Source organism: Petaurus breviceps, unplaced genomic scaffold (assembly GCF_028583685.1).
Source record: "Petaurus breviceps papuanus isolate PSGF00001 unplaced genomic scaffold, PetGlider_PUasm1.0 428, whole genome shotgun sequence".
NCBI lineage: Eukaryota > Metazoa > Chordata > Mammalia > Diprotodontia > Petauridae > Petaurus > Petaurus breviceps.
This window is the reverse complement of record NW_027186331.1, coordinates 2,504,093-2,518,966: the sequence shown is the minus strand read 5'-3', so window position 1 is coordinate 2,518,966 and position 14,874 is coordinate 2,504,093. Positions and strand designations below refer to the sequence as shown.

General features: G+C 46.3%; 1 protein-coding gene across 10 annotated transcripts in view; it reads right to left on the bottom strand.

Annotated features, from left to right (window-relative positions):
- Positions 1-14,874, bottom strand: part of TANGO2 (transport and golgi organization 2 homolog) — a 169,579-nt gene that overhangs the window by 11,886 nt on the left and 142,819 nt on the right. For 7 of the 10 annotated variants that reach the window (XM_069100857.1, XM_069100853.1, XM_069100850.1 and 4 more), the window contains 2 exons: positions 13,700-13,770; positions 20-173 (listed from right to left, as the gene is read on the bottom strand). In XM_069100857.1, coding sequence (XP_068956958.1) covers positions 20-173; positions 13,700-13,770 — 225 coding nt within the window. Of the gene's footprint in view, positions 1-19; positions 174-1,819; positions 8,746-13,699; positions 13,771-14,874 lie in introns of those variants that run through there. The other 3 variants (XM_069100851.1, XM_069100856.1, XM_069100852.1) reach the window with 3 other exon arrangements.

Below are 14,874 nucleotides of genomic sequence, written 5' to 3'. Positions count from 1 at the left end.
GGTGGCGAGGAACTCTTACCATTCCTCATTATTCATCACTTTGAGCAGCTCACCAATCAGGTCCTCTCTACTGAGCTCCTGGCTTTGCTCGATCACATCCACAAAAAGCTGCTTCCCATACTGAAGTTTCTTCCAAGGGGTCTCCAAGAGAGAATTGCTCAATCCATACACACCTATGGGTTTGAAAATTCTTTTAAAAATGAGATTCATGGGGGGGGGCAGGTGGTGCAGTGAGTAAGAGCACCAGCCCCAGAGTCGGGATGACCTGGGATCGATCCGGACTCAGGCACTTAGCACCACATCCAGAAATAACTGGCCATATAACCTTGAGCAAGTTACTTAACCCCAATTGCTTAAAAAAAATGAGATTCAGGGCTGCTTGGCTGGCCACAACCTAGCAGAGCAGCCTGGCTTATTTTGTGCCCTCCTAGTAACAGCTCTGAGAGTTAACATTTTTCCTAGTATTTCAGGATTTACCAAACTCTTGAATGGCTGCCCTCATCTCATGGGCTCTTCTGGCACAATCCCTGTTGTGGGCAAATTCTACTGAGGGAACTATGGAGAACTCTATCTCAAGCTCTTTCTGGGTCTTTCCAAGGTTGGAAACTCCCTTCCTTAAGGGTGGTAATCTGCTCTAGAACCTAGCCTAGATGGGAGGCTGAGAGGCCATGACAGAATGAGCGTAGAAGGAGGGAGCCTGCTGCCCTGCTTGGGACCCATAGGTTAGGTGACTTGTCCAGGGTCATGCAGGTGGTAAGTAACAGAGACAGGATTGGCTCTGGGTCTTCATCTTTCAAAAGCTGCCCCATGCTGCCTCTCTGCAGTGGAATTACAAGCTTCCTTCTTCCCATTTTACAGATGAGCAACCCTGAGAATTAGTGTGGACACTGAAGGATGCTCCTGACCACCAGCCAAGCACTGGCCTGGGGCCTCTCCCCTGGAAGGTTCTTTCTGATCCCTTCCCTGCCAACAAAGCCAAACAAAAGAGACTGAACAAGGGCAAACTTCCCAAGGAAACCCCCTCATCTCCACTGGGTGCCCCAGGCCTATCTGGAAGACTTGTCTAACTCATCAGTTTCTGTTGAAAAGAACATTTTCAAAATTTTTCAGAAGAAAAAATGTTCTAAATTAAGCAAACTCAATTATGTGTGTTCACAGTGACCTTAAAAACTGGGAAAAAAAAACCAGTCTAGTACAAAAAAGAATCAGATTCTTCAGTTGGAAAAGCAAATGCTCCATGGAGGGATGGATAAACAAGATGGGAGAATGGCCGGGCACACACATTGTGGAAATATGCCTAAGAGTCAGGTTTGAGTGTGACTTGAGAACATGGAACAGAGAATGGGAGGGCTGGGAGGACCTTAGCACATGGAATGTCAGAACTGGGAAGGATCCTAGAATAGAGTGTTAAGAGAAGGAAGGGTCCTTGGATGACAGAATGTGAAAGTCAGAAGGGTCCTCGGAGCTTAGAATGTCAGAGCTAGAACAGACCTTAGAATATAGACCAGGAAGGACAAAACATTAGGAACAACAATAAAAAAATTTACATATGATGGTACCACAATCAGAATCACACAAGACCTAGCACTGGTGACACTAAAAGATCGCAGGTCTTGGAACACTATATATTGAAGAACAAAAGAAATGAGCCTCTGGCCGAAAATCATACCCAGAAAAGCTAAGCATAATTCTGAATGGAAAAAAACGGACATCTTATCAGACTTCCAGGACTCTGTTAAAAAAAACTCTGAACTCAATAGAAAAGTTGACATACAAGAGTCAAGAGAAATATAAGGTACATACCAATGACAAGGGACTAAATAAGGATGGAATGTTTACCTTTAATGTACGGAAGATGTAAAACCTCTAAGATTGTTACCATTAAGTAGGGGGCTTATTTATTTATTTTAAAACAAGTTTTGGCCTGTTTTATTAAAGCATACTTCCATGCAGTTTACTTTTCACTGTCTGTCCTGGCATGCTTCTAATGATATCAGAATCACCTGGATCAGTGCTAGCCAGTGTACATATCCTGTAATCCTTCTCACATGCTGTACCCAATTCAGTGTGATTGCCATTGTTGAGACCCACACCAGTTTTGGCCAACCTAGTGTAATATTCGATCTCTGGTTTCCTCAAGGCTGGGCAGTTGTTGGCTAAGACGACCAGTTTGGCTTTGCCTTGTCTGATCATTTCCAGGGTCTGTTTGTAGTCTGGCACATATGTGCCACTTTTCATGACCAGCTGGAACCTCGAGTTGATGGATTCCAGCTACTTTTTCATCTTCTTTGTGGCCACCATCTTTCTGCCTGCGGTGCAGGAGGGCCCTCAGCCAGAGACCTGCTGCCAAGATGAAGTAGGCAGCTTATAAGAAAGAGTGGGGCAGACCTGAGTATGATATGACTTTTAAAAGTAAAGCCATTCAAGCGCAGCTAAAAGAGTAATTATCCTATACAAATGAGATGCAAGAGGAAGAACCAATACAGACGAATTAGGTGTGTGTGGGGGTGCTGTTAGTTTGGGAAACTTATTTTTGTTGGGAATGGTTTTAAGAGGGAAAAATACATATCCATCTAGAAGAGTGTACAAGTCTTCTAAATTAAAAAACCTCTAAGGGGATAGGGAGGAGGGAGAAGACAAAGGAGGGACCTTTAGAGGGGAGGGGAAGGGAATAGGTTAAAAGGAGGATAGAGAAGGGCATTTAGATTTAGGGGAATGGGAGTGTTGGAGTGGGGGTAGGTTAAGTAACAGGACAGCAAGGTGGCAGATGGTAGAAGAGTTAGAGATCTGAAAAAGAGATATGCACAAACATAAAACATGATTGGGATAGAATCTCCTATGGAAAATATATGCTTATATATGTCTATATACCTATATAGAAATCTATATTTATTTATATAATACCTATCTAGAAATATATCCATGCTCATTGTAGGCTTGGGGTGGTGGATAGGGGGGAGAAAGTGGGCAAAAGAACAAAGTTCAAAGTGTGCAGCAGAGAACAAAAGAAATCTCTAAGGGAGCAAAGAAAAGATGGACAGCTTTCAAAATAATGTACAGCATTTAATATGTAGGCTTTCTTGAAATGATAACTTATTGCCATATATTTTGAATCTTCTATGTTCTGCTATGCACATGACATGTTTTTTTATTTTCTTATTTTATATTTAAGTTTGTAATGTTTCTTTTTCTTTTCTTATTATGTATTTAAGTTTTAATATTTGTCTAAAAGGAAAAATATAAAAAAAATATAGACCAGGGTGGGGAGCCTGTGGCCTTGTGGCCTTAGAGCAGAGATTGCTGGAACAAACAGGGGCCTTTAGACAGAATGGAAGCATACCCCCAAGTCACTACATTGTGCACACCCTTTGACTCAGTGGTACCTCTACTGGCCATATACCCAATGATATTACAGGAAGTGGGGAAGAGCTCACATGTACCAAAAATACATTTTGTCGTTCCCTGGAACAGGAAACGAAGCAGGTGGCTATTGGTCAGAGAATGGTGGAACAAATCACAGTATACAAGCACAACAGAATATTATTTAGACATAACTTGGCCTAATGGGTAAACAGTGGACTTGGGGTCAAGGAGATCTGGGCTCAGTTCCTGTTCCACATGCCTGAGAGCAAGCCATTCAGTTCCTGCATCTGCCAAATGGGGACAAAGGCATTCACCTCACTGGGTCATGAAAAACACTTTGCAAGCAAACCACAACTGTGACCAAAGCATTAGCTCTGACCATGCCACGGAAATGACAAGAGGCCCCTGAAAGCAGAGTGAAGCGTGCAGAAACAGGCCACAGTGACAAATGGAGACTCCAGAGAGTCCCCTCATGGGGTGACAGACTCGGGGCTTTGCCAGCCATGGCACAGATGGGGCTGGAATACAGGGGGAGGGTGGGGATGCCAAAAGAAAAGAACAGAGTCACTGAAAGAGCCCAAAAATGCACAGAAGAGAGCGGCAGAAAAAGCTCAGGAAGCCAAGTGGGGCAGTGTCTGTGCTACAGGATTACAGTCCTTTCTTGTTCAGTGGTTTCACTCCTGTCTGACCCTTCATGACCCCAGTGGGAGTTTTCTTGGCAGAGATACTGGAGTGGTTGGTCATTTCCTTCCCCAACCTATTTTACAGATGAGGAAACTGAGGGTTAAATGACTTGCCATGGGTCACATAGCTGGTAAGTATCTGAGGATGGATTAGAACTCAGGTCTTCCTGACTCTAGGCCTGGTGTTCTATCCTTTGAGTCATCCAACTGCCCCTAAATTTATTAAAGACTTAAAAAAAAAGTTGTAGGCAACAGAGATTCTTGGTTTCATATGCAATCCTTTTTCATCACTAACAGATACTCAGATACAGATTGAGTCCATAGGTCTTAGGGAACCTCCAGGGAGACTTTAGCTCCAAGAGAAGCTAGAAATCTGGTAAGCAGTGTAAAGGTACTAGGGCTGATGGTGAATTAATTAGGTGAGAGAAGACAGCCAAGAACTGTCTCTCCAAGAGGATCAATGACATCAGGGAAGGTGATGTCAGGACCTGCAAGTGAATTGGAGTTAAGTGAGGCAGGGCTGCACAGTCACCAGCCTCGTTTTCTCCTCTGCAGCATCTGGGTCCAGGGGCCAGATATAGGTTAGGATGACTAGAGATGGCCCCAGATGCAGTGGGAGACCTTGGCCTTTTGAAGCTAAAGTCTTTCCCAGGTCTCAGTTTGTCTGAGGCAATGCCCATTCAATGATTAAGGCTAGGTAAGAAATGAGGCAAAGAATGACCTCTTTTACCTAGTTAAAAAAAAAATCAGTCTGAAAGGGGAAGACCTTCAGGGTTTCTGGCCAGAACAGGAACAACTATTTACACTCACTCTAAGCCATCAGAGCCCAAACAATGAACAAAGGAGGCTCAGGCTAGGACCCATTGTTTCTGTTTTGGAGGGAAATAAAAGAAGAATAGGGAATATCAACTCATATAACTGGGCTGCTCAAGCAGAAATCTGTATAAAGTAGGAGAAAGGGGCTGGGGGCACAGGTGGTATTTGAACTCCATTCTCATCCGAAGTGGTCCAAGGAACACACACAAATACATTTCACCTACCGAAATACATTTCACACTAGAGGGAAAGGATGGAATGAAAGTGAGGGTAGATGAAGGGCAGGATTAGTTCTAAGCAAAACAAACTAAAGACTTACAGAAATATTTACAGCAGCTCTTTTTTGCAGAGGCGAAAATTGGAAACTGAGGGGGTGCCCATCAATTGTGGGAGGACTGAATAATTGATGGTATATAAAAGTAATGGAATGCTATTGTGTTGTAAGAAATGATGAAGGAGACAGAATTAATACAGAGTGAAGGGAGCAGAATTAGGAAAAACGATTTCTACAATGACAAAAGTAATGTAAAGACAAACAGCTCTGAAGACTTGGGAACTCTGATCTGCAAAAGTGCCAAGAGTGATTCCAGGCAGTGTGATGGATTACATGCCCCATCCCCTGACAGACAGGTGATGGACTCTGACTGGTTAGAGGACATAATCTGGAGGAGGATCCAGCAAAGGAGACAGAATGGTCAGAGAGGGAGGAGGAGAACCAGGGGAGAACCCAGAGAGAAGAAAGGACCAAGTTGGAGAGAATGATGGACAGTGTCAGAGGCTGTGGAGAGGTCAAGGTGAATGAGGACTGAGAAAAGGTCACTGGAGATCACCAGTCACTTTGGAGAGAACAGTTTTGGTGGAATGGTAAGGTCAGAAGCCAAATTGTAAGGGGTGAAAAAGAGAGTGAGAGGAGAGAAAGCAGAGGCCCCTAGCGAAGATGCCTTTTCCATGAGCTTAACCACAAGGAGCAGAAGAGATATAGGATGATGTTGTTGCCATGTGTTTTGTCCTTCATTCCGGAAGAGGACCATGACATCAGGGAAATGATTGACTTGCAGTGACTTGGATTTAAGTGAGGCAGGGCTGTGCAAGGTCACCAGCCTCACTTTCTCCTCCAGATCCATCTGGGTCCAGTGGCCTGATATTCATCAGAATGACTGGAGATGACCCAGGATGCAATGGGAGACCTTGGCCCTTTTAGGCTTAGACCTTTTCAGGTTTTCACTGTGAGTGAGGTGACGCCCATTCAGGACAATAGTTAATGGGTGGAAGGATCAAGTGAATGTTTTTTTTCAGGACAGAGGAGACGTGGGCATATTTGTAGGCAGAAGGGAATGAGCCGGTAGAGGAAGAGACTGAAAACAAATGACGCCAGGGGCACAAGATGAGCAATTTGTTGGAGACGGGATGGAATGGGGTCACTTGAGCTGGTGGAGGGACTGGCCTTGGACAGGAGTCATGAGCCAGGGGTGAAGGAGGAGGCAGAAGGAATCTGAGTGCCAGGACATGAGGAAGAGTGGAGAAGAGGGAACCTGTGGTGAATGGCCTGCTTCTTCTGTAAAAGCCGAGGAGAACATTACAGAGAGATCAGAGCATTGAAGAATTAACACTGGCAATAATCTCAGAGGTCATCTAGTCCATGGGCCTCTTTTTACAGATGAGAAAGCGAGACCCAGTGAAGTGGCATGGGGGGGAGAGCGCCAGACTTGGAGTCAGGAGAACCCAAGTTCAAATCCCGCCTACTACTAGCTGTGTGACTCACTTAATGGCTGCCTGCCTCAGTTTCCTCACCTGTAAGGTGGTGGTACCAGTAGCACCTCCCTCCCAAGGTGGTTGTGAGGAATAGGGAGGTATTAAAAAGCTATTGATTAAGCATAGTGCCTGGCACATAGCAGGTGTTTAAAAAATACTAGTGATGATGACAATATAACTTTCCCCAAAGTCACACACAGAAAGTGGGAGAGTGAGGATTCAAACTCATGTCTTCTGATTCCAAATTGGGGTTAAGTGACTTGCCCAAAGTCACACTGTTAGTAAGTGTTAAGTGTCTGAGGCAGCATTTGAACTCAGGTCCTCCTGACTCCAGGGCTGGAGCTCTGTTCACTGAGCCACCTACTTGCCCCAAAATCTGGTGTTCTTTCCATTGGACCAGAGAGCCTCCCAAACTTGATGGCAGGGGGCTGGGCAAGACAATCTTTTACCATCCCTTCCACTTCTCTCGTTATAAGATTCTGGGGTGTCTCATGGACAGAGGCTGGAAACTTGCTTTGGGATCAAATGTAGCTTTCAACATATTTACTGAAAGGCAAAAACCCTACTTTTGTTCAGCCTTTTCAGTCATGTCCAACTCTGTGACCTCCTCTGAGGTTTTCTGGGTTTGCCATTTCCTTCTCCAGCTCATTTTACAGAGGAGGAAACTGAGGCCAACAGAAGCTACTGAGTGTCTGAGGCTGGATTTGAACTCAGGAGCCAAGTCTCCCTGACTCCAGGCCTGGTGCTCTCTCCACTGTGTGGTGACCCATATTAGCCTAGTCACTCCTTCCTTTGCATTCAAAGAAAAGAATAAAATTTAAAAATTGCCTGCCTGTTACCCACTAGGATTTTCCTTGGGTTCAGAGTTCCTAACAAAAGCGTTCACACAATGTATATTTCATGACCTGTCTCCCCGAGACACCACAGCCTTCTCACAAAAACAACACTAACAAGGTTTCTAACATTTGGTTCTATCCAATAAATGGGATTTCAGATTATCATGGGGAGGTTGTAGAAGAGCAGTATTTTATATTAAAATAACCATCTGGTGCATTCCCAGAATACTCCCTGGACTGCTGCTGGCTGTATTAAATCCATATTCCTGCTAATGCATTTTCAGGAGAACAGGCTTTCAGGAAAAGGGCTGTCTTGTGATTTGCAGTTGTCAAGTACAGATTTCATCATTTTTCATCTCTTTCAAACAATTCCTCAGCTAATTTGTATTTTTTCCCCTTATCATTAGATACACTATAAAACTGTTCCTCCTGGTACTGGGTAGGAGATTGTATTCTTCCTGACACTCATTTGATCAAGGTGATGTTTTCCACAGTGTTAAGCATTAAATCATTTAGTTGTTTCTGTGATTTTTATCAATTACTCATGTTCCAGGTTTAATTAAAATGCAAAAAAAACCCACCCAACTCCAAAAGGCCATGGAAAAATATATTAGCAGACTACCTGTCACCAAGTTCAACATCCATGTGAGAGATGGCATAAAGCACATAAAGATGTGTCCTGAAGAACAGGTAGACCAGTTGTTAGGAAAATGATAGGCAATGGCTTGGAAGTGTCATTGGGACCCCCAAGCCACACCGGGGCTGCTGGGAGGATTCTGAGGCACACTTGGGTAAGAATTCCCACAGGGATGCCCCCATTTCTTGGAATGGCAGCTTGGGTGAAGGTAAACACAACATTCCATGGGACTCTTCGCCATCCTGTATTTCTCTTTAGCCCGGCTGGGTGACACAATTCACTTCTGTGGTGGAAGCACCATCTATCCCACGCAGGCTAGGCTGGCGTCATGGCCTCTACCAAGGTTGTCAGCGCCTGGAGACTTGAGAGGGGATGGAGGTTTCCAGTCATCAGAGGCGTAAGATGGCCAGTTCATGAGGAGTGGGGGCTGCCAGGCTTGATGGATTTCCTCCCTCAAGAAACCTGACTAGACATGTCTCTAAGGGGATGAAGGGAGCTGCATCCCCTGGAACCAATGCTGTATCTTTGCCGACTACAAACTTCCAATGCCAGGTCTGAAATGCCAGAGGGCTTGAGTCAGGTCTGGCCCTGAGCTGGTCTTTGTCTTCTCTCTCGTATCTTAAGTATGTTGACTAATGAGGGCCAATGCCATGAGCATCTGTAATACACGACAATTAATCAAAACCTGGTTAATATTGGCTGCAGAGAAGAATAATTAGCAAATCCATAACTCATGCCTACATTTCCACATCCATTTTAAAAGTTAATCATTAAATGAAGCTTTATGCTTTGAATTACTGCCTTTAATAAGTGAAAGCATTGCCGGAGTCTGGTTCCCCATTGTAAAATTCGAGGCCTCTGAACTCAGCTCAGGCTGCAGGAGTCACAGCTGGAAGGCACCTGAGAGAGCTGCTACTGGAAACACTTTGTTCAGCTGATGGCCGCCTAGCCCTGCCACCCCATCTTGCATGTGTGCAGTTCTCTTCAAAAACCTACATGTGAGACTATATTTGTACCTAATAAATTTCATCATATTACATTTGGCCCAACATATTAGCCTAGAAAGCTATTCCTGGATTCTGACTCTGGTCTTCTAGTATGTTACCTGCTTTGTATCATAAGCAGATGTGATAAGCATGATATGTACACCTTTATCTCCATAGCTGACAATGATGGCAAAAGGCCCAGAGCCCTGGGGCCCTCCCCCGGAGACCTCTTTCTAAGCTGACATGCAGAGAGCAGGGGTCTCTTCTTTGACATCTAGTCATTCAGTCTAGCCTACTCTGCCCCACCTTGTCACAGAGACATCAGATTTGGGGCTTGGAAAGGACCTCTGGGCCCACATGCCCGACCTATCCCTGTCGGGAATCCCTTTGACATCATCCCCCCAGAAGCGTTAAGCAGCTTAGGCTTGGAGACCGCCAATAAAAGGGAAAGCGCCATCACTTGGATGCCTCCAGCTGCTAAGAAGTATTTTCTAGTTTACTCTAAATTTGTATCTTGACAACTCCCATCTGCCGTTCCTTGTTCTGAGGCCCTGCATCGTCCTAACCATGCTTCCACAGGGAAGCAGAACCAGCCGACGCAACTGCATCCCGTAGCACATGCAACATTCGACATCCATAGCTGTCCTCCTCTCCAACGAAAAGAGGAAGTCCCTGTGCTGTTCTGAGCATCCGTGTGGTGATGCAACAACCATATGCTAATAATGACAACTCCCACTGATGTGATACTTTCAGGCTTGAACACAGACGTGTACAGCGAGCAGTACAAGTGGACCTGCTTTACAGCTGAGGAAACCGAGGCCGAAGAGGTCCAGTGACTGTGTACGGAGTGTTTGAGGCAGAATTCAAACCAGTTTCCTGACTCCAAGTCCATTGGCCTTTGTCCAAGGCTTGGCTGCCCTTCCTCTGACATCCACTGGCTCCTTCACTGCCTCAGGACACACTTCATTCGTCCTGGTCACCTGGACTCCTCAAAAACAAAAGGGGCTCTCTGACTCTCCTTGTTCACCTTGAAGGACTTAGTCTCTCTGTTGGCTGTTTGTTCTGTCCTTTGTGGCCCCAAAAGGATTCTCTTTCGGCAAAAGAAAACAGGGTTGGTGCGAGCAGTTCTTTCCGCCCTCTGTACTCTGTGCACGGCATCCTCCTCCTGCACTCTTTGCCCCTGCTGAGCTCTTGTGTTTCCGCTCCCGTACTCCAGGATCACGGCCTATGACCTGCCATGGGCGCCAACTCTGTGCCATCATTCCTCGCACTCAAATGGATCTGGATCTCACTGATTTGAAAGTTCCTTCCAATAAGCACACGGTACCTTGCCCATGCCTCTCTGTCCTGCGCTCGCTCCTCCCGTGTCATTGTGTCCCCCCTGAAGTGTGAGACCACGGGACCCACCGTGCACTCTGGGGCCTGTGCCTGTCCCTTGTCATTCTTTATCCTCTTCTGAGCACGGACTTCCTGGGTGACGAGGGAAGCAGCAGGACAGAGTGGGAAGAACACTGACTCCAGAGTCTGAAGGTCCAGTTTCCAATACTTCATCCCTGTGAGGCTCAAGGCAAGTCACTTCATCTCTGTGGCCTCAGTTTTTTCACCTGTAAAAGGAGAGGGGTTTGGACTCGATGGCCTCAGGGTTGCCAGGACCTTTTTGCTAATGTCTGCTCCCCCTCTTCCTCCTTCAGACATCTCCTCCCCCAAAAAAACAAAAACAAAAAAAGGGGTGGCTAGGTGGCACAGTGAGTAAAGCACTGGCCCTGGGGTCAGGAGGACCTGAGTTTGGTTCCAGCCTCAGACACTTAACATCCACACAAAAAAACTAGCCGTGTGACCTTGGGCAAGTTACTTAACCCCAACTGCCCTCCAAAAAAGGCAAAAACCAAACCAAACCAAAACAAAAACAGCCATCTCCTCTGCTTCTGGCTCATTCCCACCACATTTTCTCCACCACCTCTTGTCTAACCCTCATTATCAGGCCTCCAGAGACTTGTCTTCCATGTCCTGCTGCTTTCTTTTTCTTCTTTTGGAGGGGGGAAGGCAGGGCAATTGGGTTTAAGTGACTTGCCCAAGGTCTCACGGCTAGTAAGTGTTAAGTGCTTGAGGTCGGATTTGAACTCAGGTCCTCCTGACTCCAGGGCCGGTGCCTGCTCCTCCTGTTACCTTCTAGCAGCACATTCTTGGGTTGCATCTTCTCCAGGCTGGATGTCTTGGCTTCCTTGGATTGCATCTTCTGTGCATTCCTTCCCCTGTCTTCTCCCTTTGCCCTTCCTTCTCCACTGCAGCCAGGCTCTGTGGGATGGCCAGCCTTCTTGTGGTCTACATCAGCAGCTTCTCCTGATCCCTTCCAATTGAGTTTAAAGGCTTCTTGGTTATATTTGTAAGGCTCCAGACAAACCTAAGTCTTATCAGCTCTTGTTGGATGGGATTCCATGCCTAGCCATGAGCCCCAAACCCATTCTCAGACAGTACCACGATAAGATGTCCATTTAAAAGCTCCTGCTTGGTGTCCGACACCTCGTCATTCTTAGCAGTGCTCTCTAGACTGCTGCTGGCAGTACCTTTTGACCCCATGTGCATTTCTAGAGGTGAGAAGCAGTCATCAAGTTGGATACATCTTGGGAGGGCCTCTGTCGTGTCTGGCAAAGCCACTGGCTTCTCTGTGGCTTAGTCAAGGTCAACGGCCCTCTTACTAGGGAATCATTAGTTGTTTTTGTTCATTTCTTCTTCCTTGGCCCTTTCTTGGATGATCTCTCAGCTGGGGGCACCTGGGAATCCCTCATAGCTATGACCTCCTCAGAGGGCACAGGAGGTTCATAGGGAAAAGAGAAACCTTAACTTTTTGCTTGGTTGGTGTCAAAGTAACCCTAACTAGAGTCCAGCTTTGGACTGGGGATGAGTTATTGGAGTAAGTTGCAGAAAGCTCACAGTTAATCCTTTCAGGGTCAGGCTGGAACATTTCTATTTCAACAGTTAAATTTTATTTTGGCCGGTAAATTTATGTTGGGAAAGAAGGGGATGGCAGAGAATGAGATAGACAGACAGTGTACTTGGACAGACTTAGAGAGATAGTGGAGGGCAGAAGGGCCTGTTGTGCCATGGCCCATTGGATCACAAAATGACCATTAAATTAAAAAACATTTTAAAAATCACATGCCCCAAAAGGATGGGGGGGAACTACATGGAGCCACAGACTTCTAGAACCAGGTGGGCCCTCAGCAGCCTAGGACTAGTCCAGCCCACACTCGAAAGGAACCTTCCACTAGAAGGCAGATGTTTTAGGCATTTCGCCTGACTTCAAGCCTCAATCTGCCCCCTGCTGGTTCTGCACTCAAGGCCAACCAGAGCAAGACTCATCTTTTTTCTCCGTGTGACAGAGCTTCACAGGCTTGAAGACAGAGATTGCTGCAGTTCCCCCAGCCTGTGGTTGTCCTCAGCTGGATACTCTCTAGCTCTTTGAGGCCCAGAAATTGTGGTGCCCAGAACTGCACACATGGTGCTACAGGTGGAGTCTGAGAGGGCCGAGCATGGCGGGACTGGAGCTGCTGTCTCTGGGATGAGTCTCGGGAGGCTCCTAAGGGCATGCATTCCTTGGAGTGCCCAGAAAAGACTGAAAAATGATCAGTGGGAGGGATATTAACTCTAGGAGGAAAGACTGTTTAAGGAAAGGACTCCCCAGGCTCTGCCATCTCATCAGTGTGACCTCGGCTCAGGACATAGGTCATTCAGGCCTGTCCATCTGGTGCAGCCTTGTCTGGGCTCTCCCCCAAGGTTGCTACAGAGGGTCTGCCCAAAGCACCAAGGCTTTTCAGAGGACGGGAACCAGGGGAACACAGGGCTGTGCACTGGTCATCCCTAGCTCTCACCAGGTGACCCACCCACCTGCTTTTCTAATCACACATTTATCTCTCCAGTGACCTCTTTAAAAAGGTATACGGGGGCAGCTAGGTGGCACAGTGAATAGAGCACCGGCCCTGGAGTCAGGAGGACCTGAGTTTAAATCTGGCCTCAGACACTTAACACAAAAACTAGCTGTGTGACCTTGGGCAAGTCACTTAACCCCAATTGCCCTCCAAAAAGCAAAAAAAAAAAAAAAAGGTACATCAACTGGTCAGTCCTGAAGGACCGAATCTGTGACTGAGGCATTAACTAGAAAAGGAAGACCTACATGTTCCGAAATAAAAACAGGCAGAAACAGCAAAGTTGGCTTGAGACCAGTAGTGAGGAGGCCACATCTGGGGAAACTGACAGGGGCCGTGCAGGGCAGGAGAAGGAGTGCTGTCCTGCAGCCGGGAGACCCCCGGTGACATCCCAGCCCTGGCCTTTACTGGCCACTTCACCCCAACAAGCTTCCGTTTCCTCTTCTATAAAATGGGCATAACAATACTTGGCTGCTGGATTCATAGGACTGGTTTTAGGAAGCATTTTGTACAATGTAAACTTCTATATAAACAACAGCTGTTATTGCCAAAAAGAAGTTAAATGACAAGAGAAGGCAATAATGAGACAGGCAGCTAAATGCTTTTCTGTCTCCTCCCAAGCCACTGAACAGCCATCCCAGAAACAAAACAGGTGTGAAGTTAAGCACACATTCATAGCACTCCTCTCATGAAGATGACTTACCTGGCGTTAAGATGACGGGCTCTTGCTCACCTCGGTTCCCGTAGTAGCAAAATACATCTCCCTTGGAGGTGCTGACAGAGAGGAAGAGAAGGGGGGAAGGGGGAGAGAAGAGAGGGATGGAAGGAGAGAGGAAGAAAGAAGAGAGATCAGTCAACATGGCAGCCAGGAGGCTCAGGTTGTTTTCAGAACTGTCGGTGGTGGTGCCCGGCCCGGGGTCACAGGGCATCCTTCTGGCCATGTCATTTGTCTCAGGCTAGCATTAGCCAGGCTCTGGAAATGCCATGGAAGAGGAAGCAGCTTGGTTCCCCAAGTCACTGCTTGGCTAGCCTTTAGCCTGGCTTTACAAGCGAACCCTTTCTGTGCTCAAGATTGGCTAGGATGCAGTAACCTGTGGCTGCCTTGTTCATTTCCTGTTTCCTTGGCTTCCAAACAACAATTTGTTGAGTCAAAATATGTGCTTTCCCCCACACTCCATTTAAATTTCCGAGTTGGTAGAAGGCCATTGGTTTGAGAGGGGGTCTGAGGACGGGGAATTTTCAGAAGCCTTTTTCTGTTGCACTTGGTAGCCATAGTGAGAGACTGTTTAAAAGTATACTGTGGTGTGGGAAGGGAGAAGGGTCAGTTGGGCTATGGAAGGTAACTCTCCTTGCCCCTCACACCAGGCAGCTGGGGAAGGGCTCAGATGGCAGCAGCAGCAATGAGGGCAGGGCCTGTATCAGCCCAGTCAGTTCACACATTGGGGATGGCAACCCCAGCATAGTGGAGGTCTTTATCTAGACAAAACGAAGTTTTGGAAATGCTGTTTTATGTTGACGGCTAAGCCCGCCAGGCCAGTTTGACTTTTTTGCTTTTTATTTCTAAGAATGAAGGAATTGGGAACTGCCATTAGATGGCTCACTCTCAACGTGTTTCAGCCTTTCTTCTAACAAGAAAGGGAATTCCTTAAATCTCTATTTGGACAAAGCCATGAGAGCCATCCAGGTGATTTTTCAAAACAAATACACCTGTACTGGATGATGTGACCAATGACATAAGCTTCAAAAATTCTACATGCTGTAAATGGACTTTCATCTTTACTGGCAATGGTACAAATATCTCAATTCAAGTATCTAATGTTTAACAAATATTTATTCAACACTGGCTACAAAACTGTATTCTCCTTCCTTCCTTCCTTC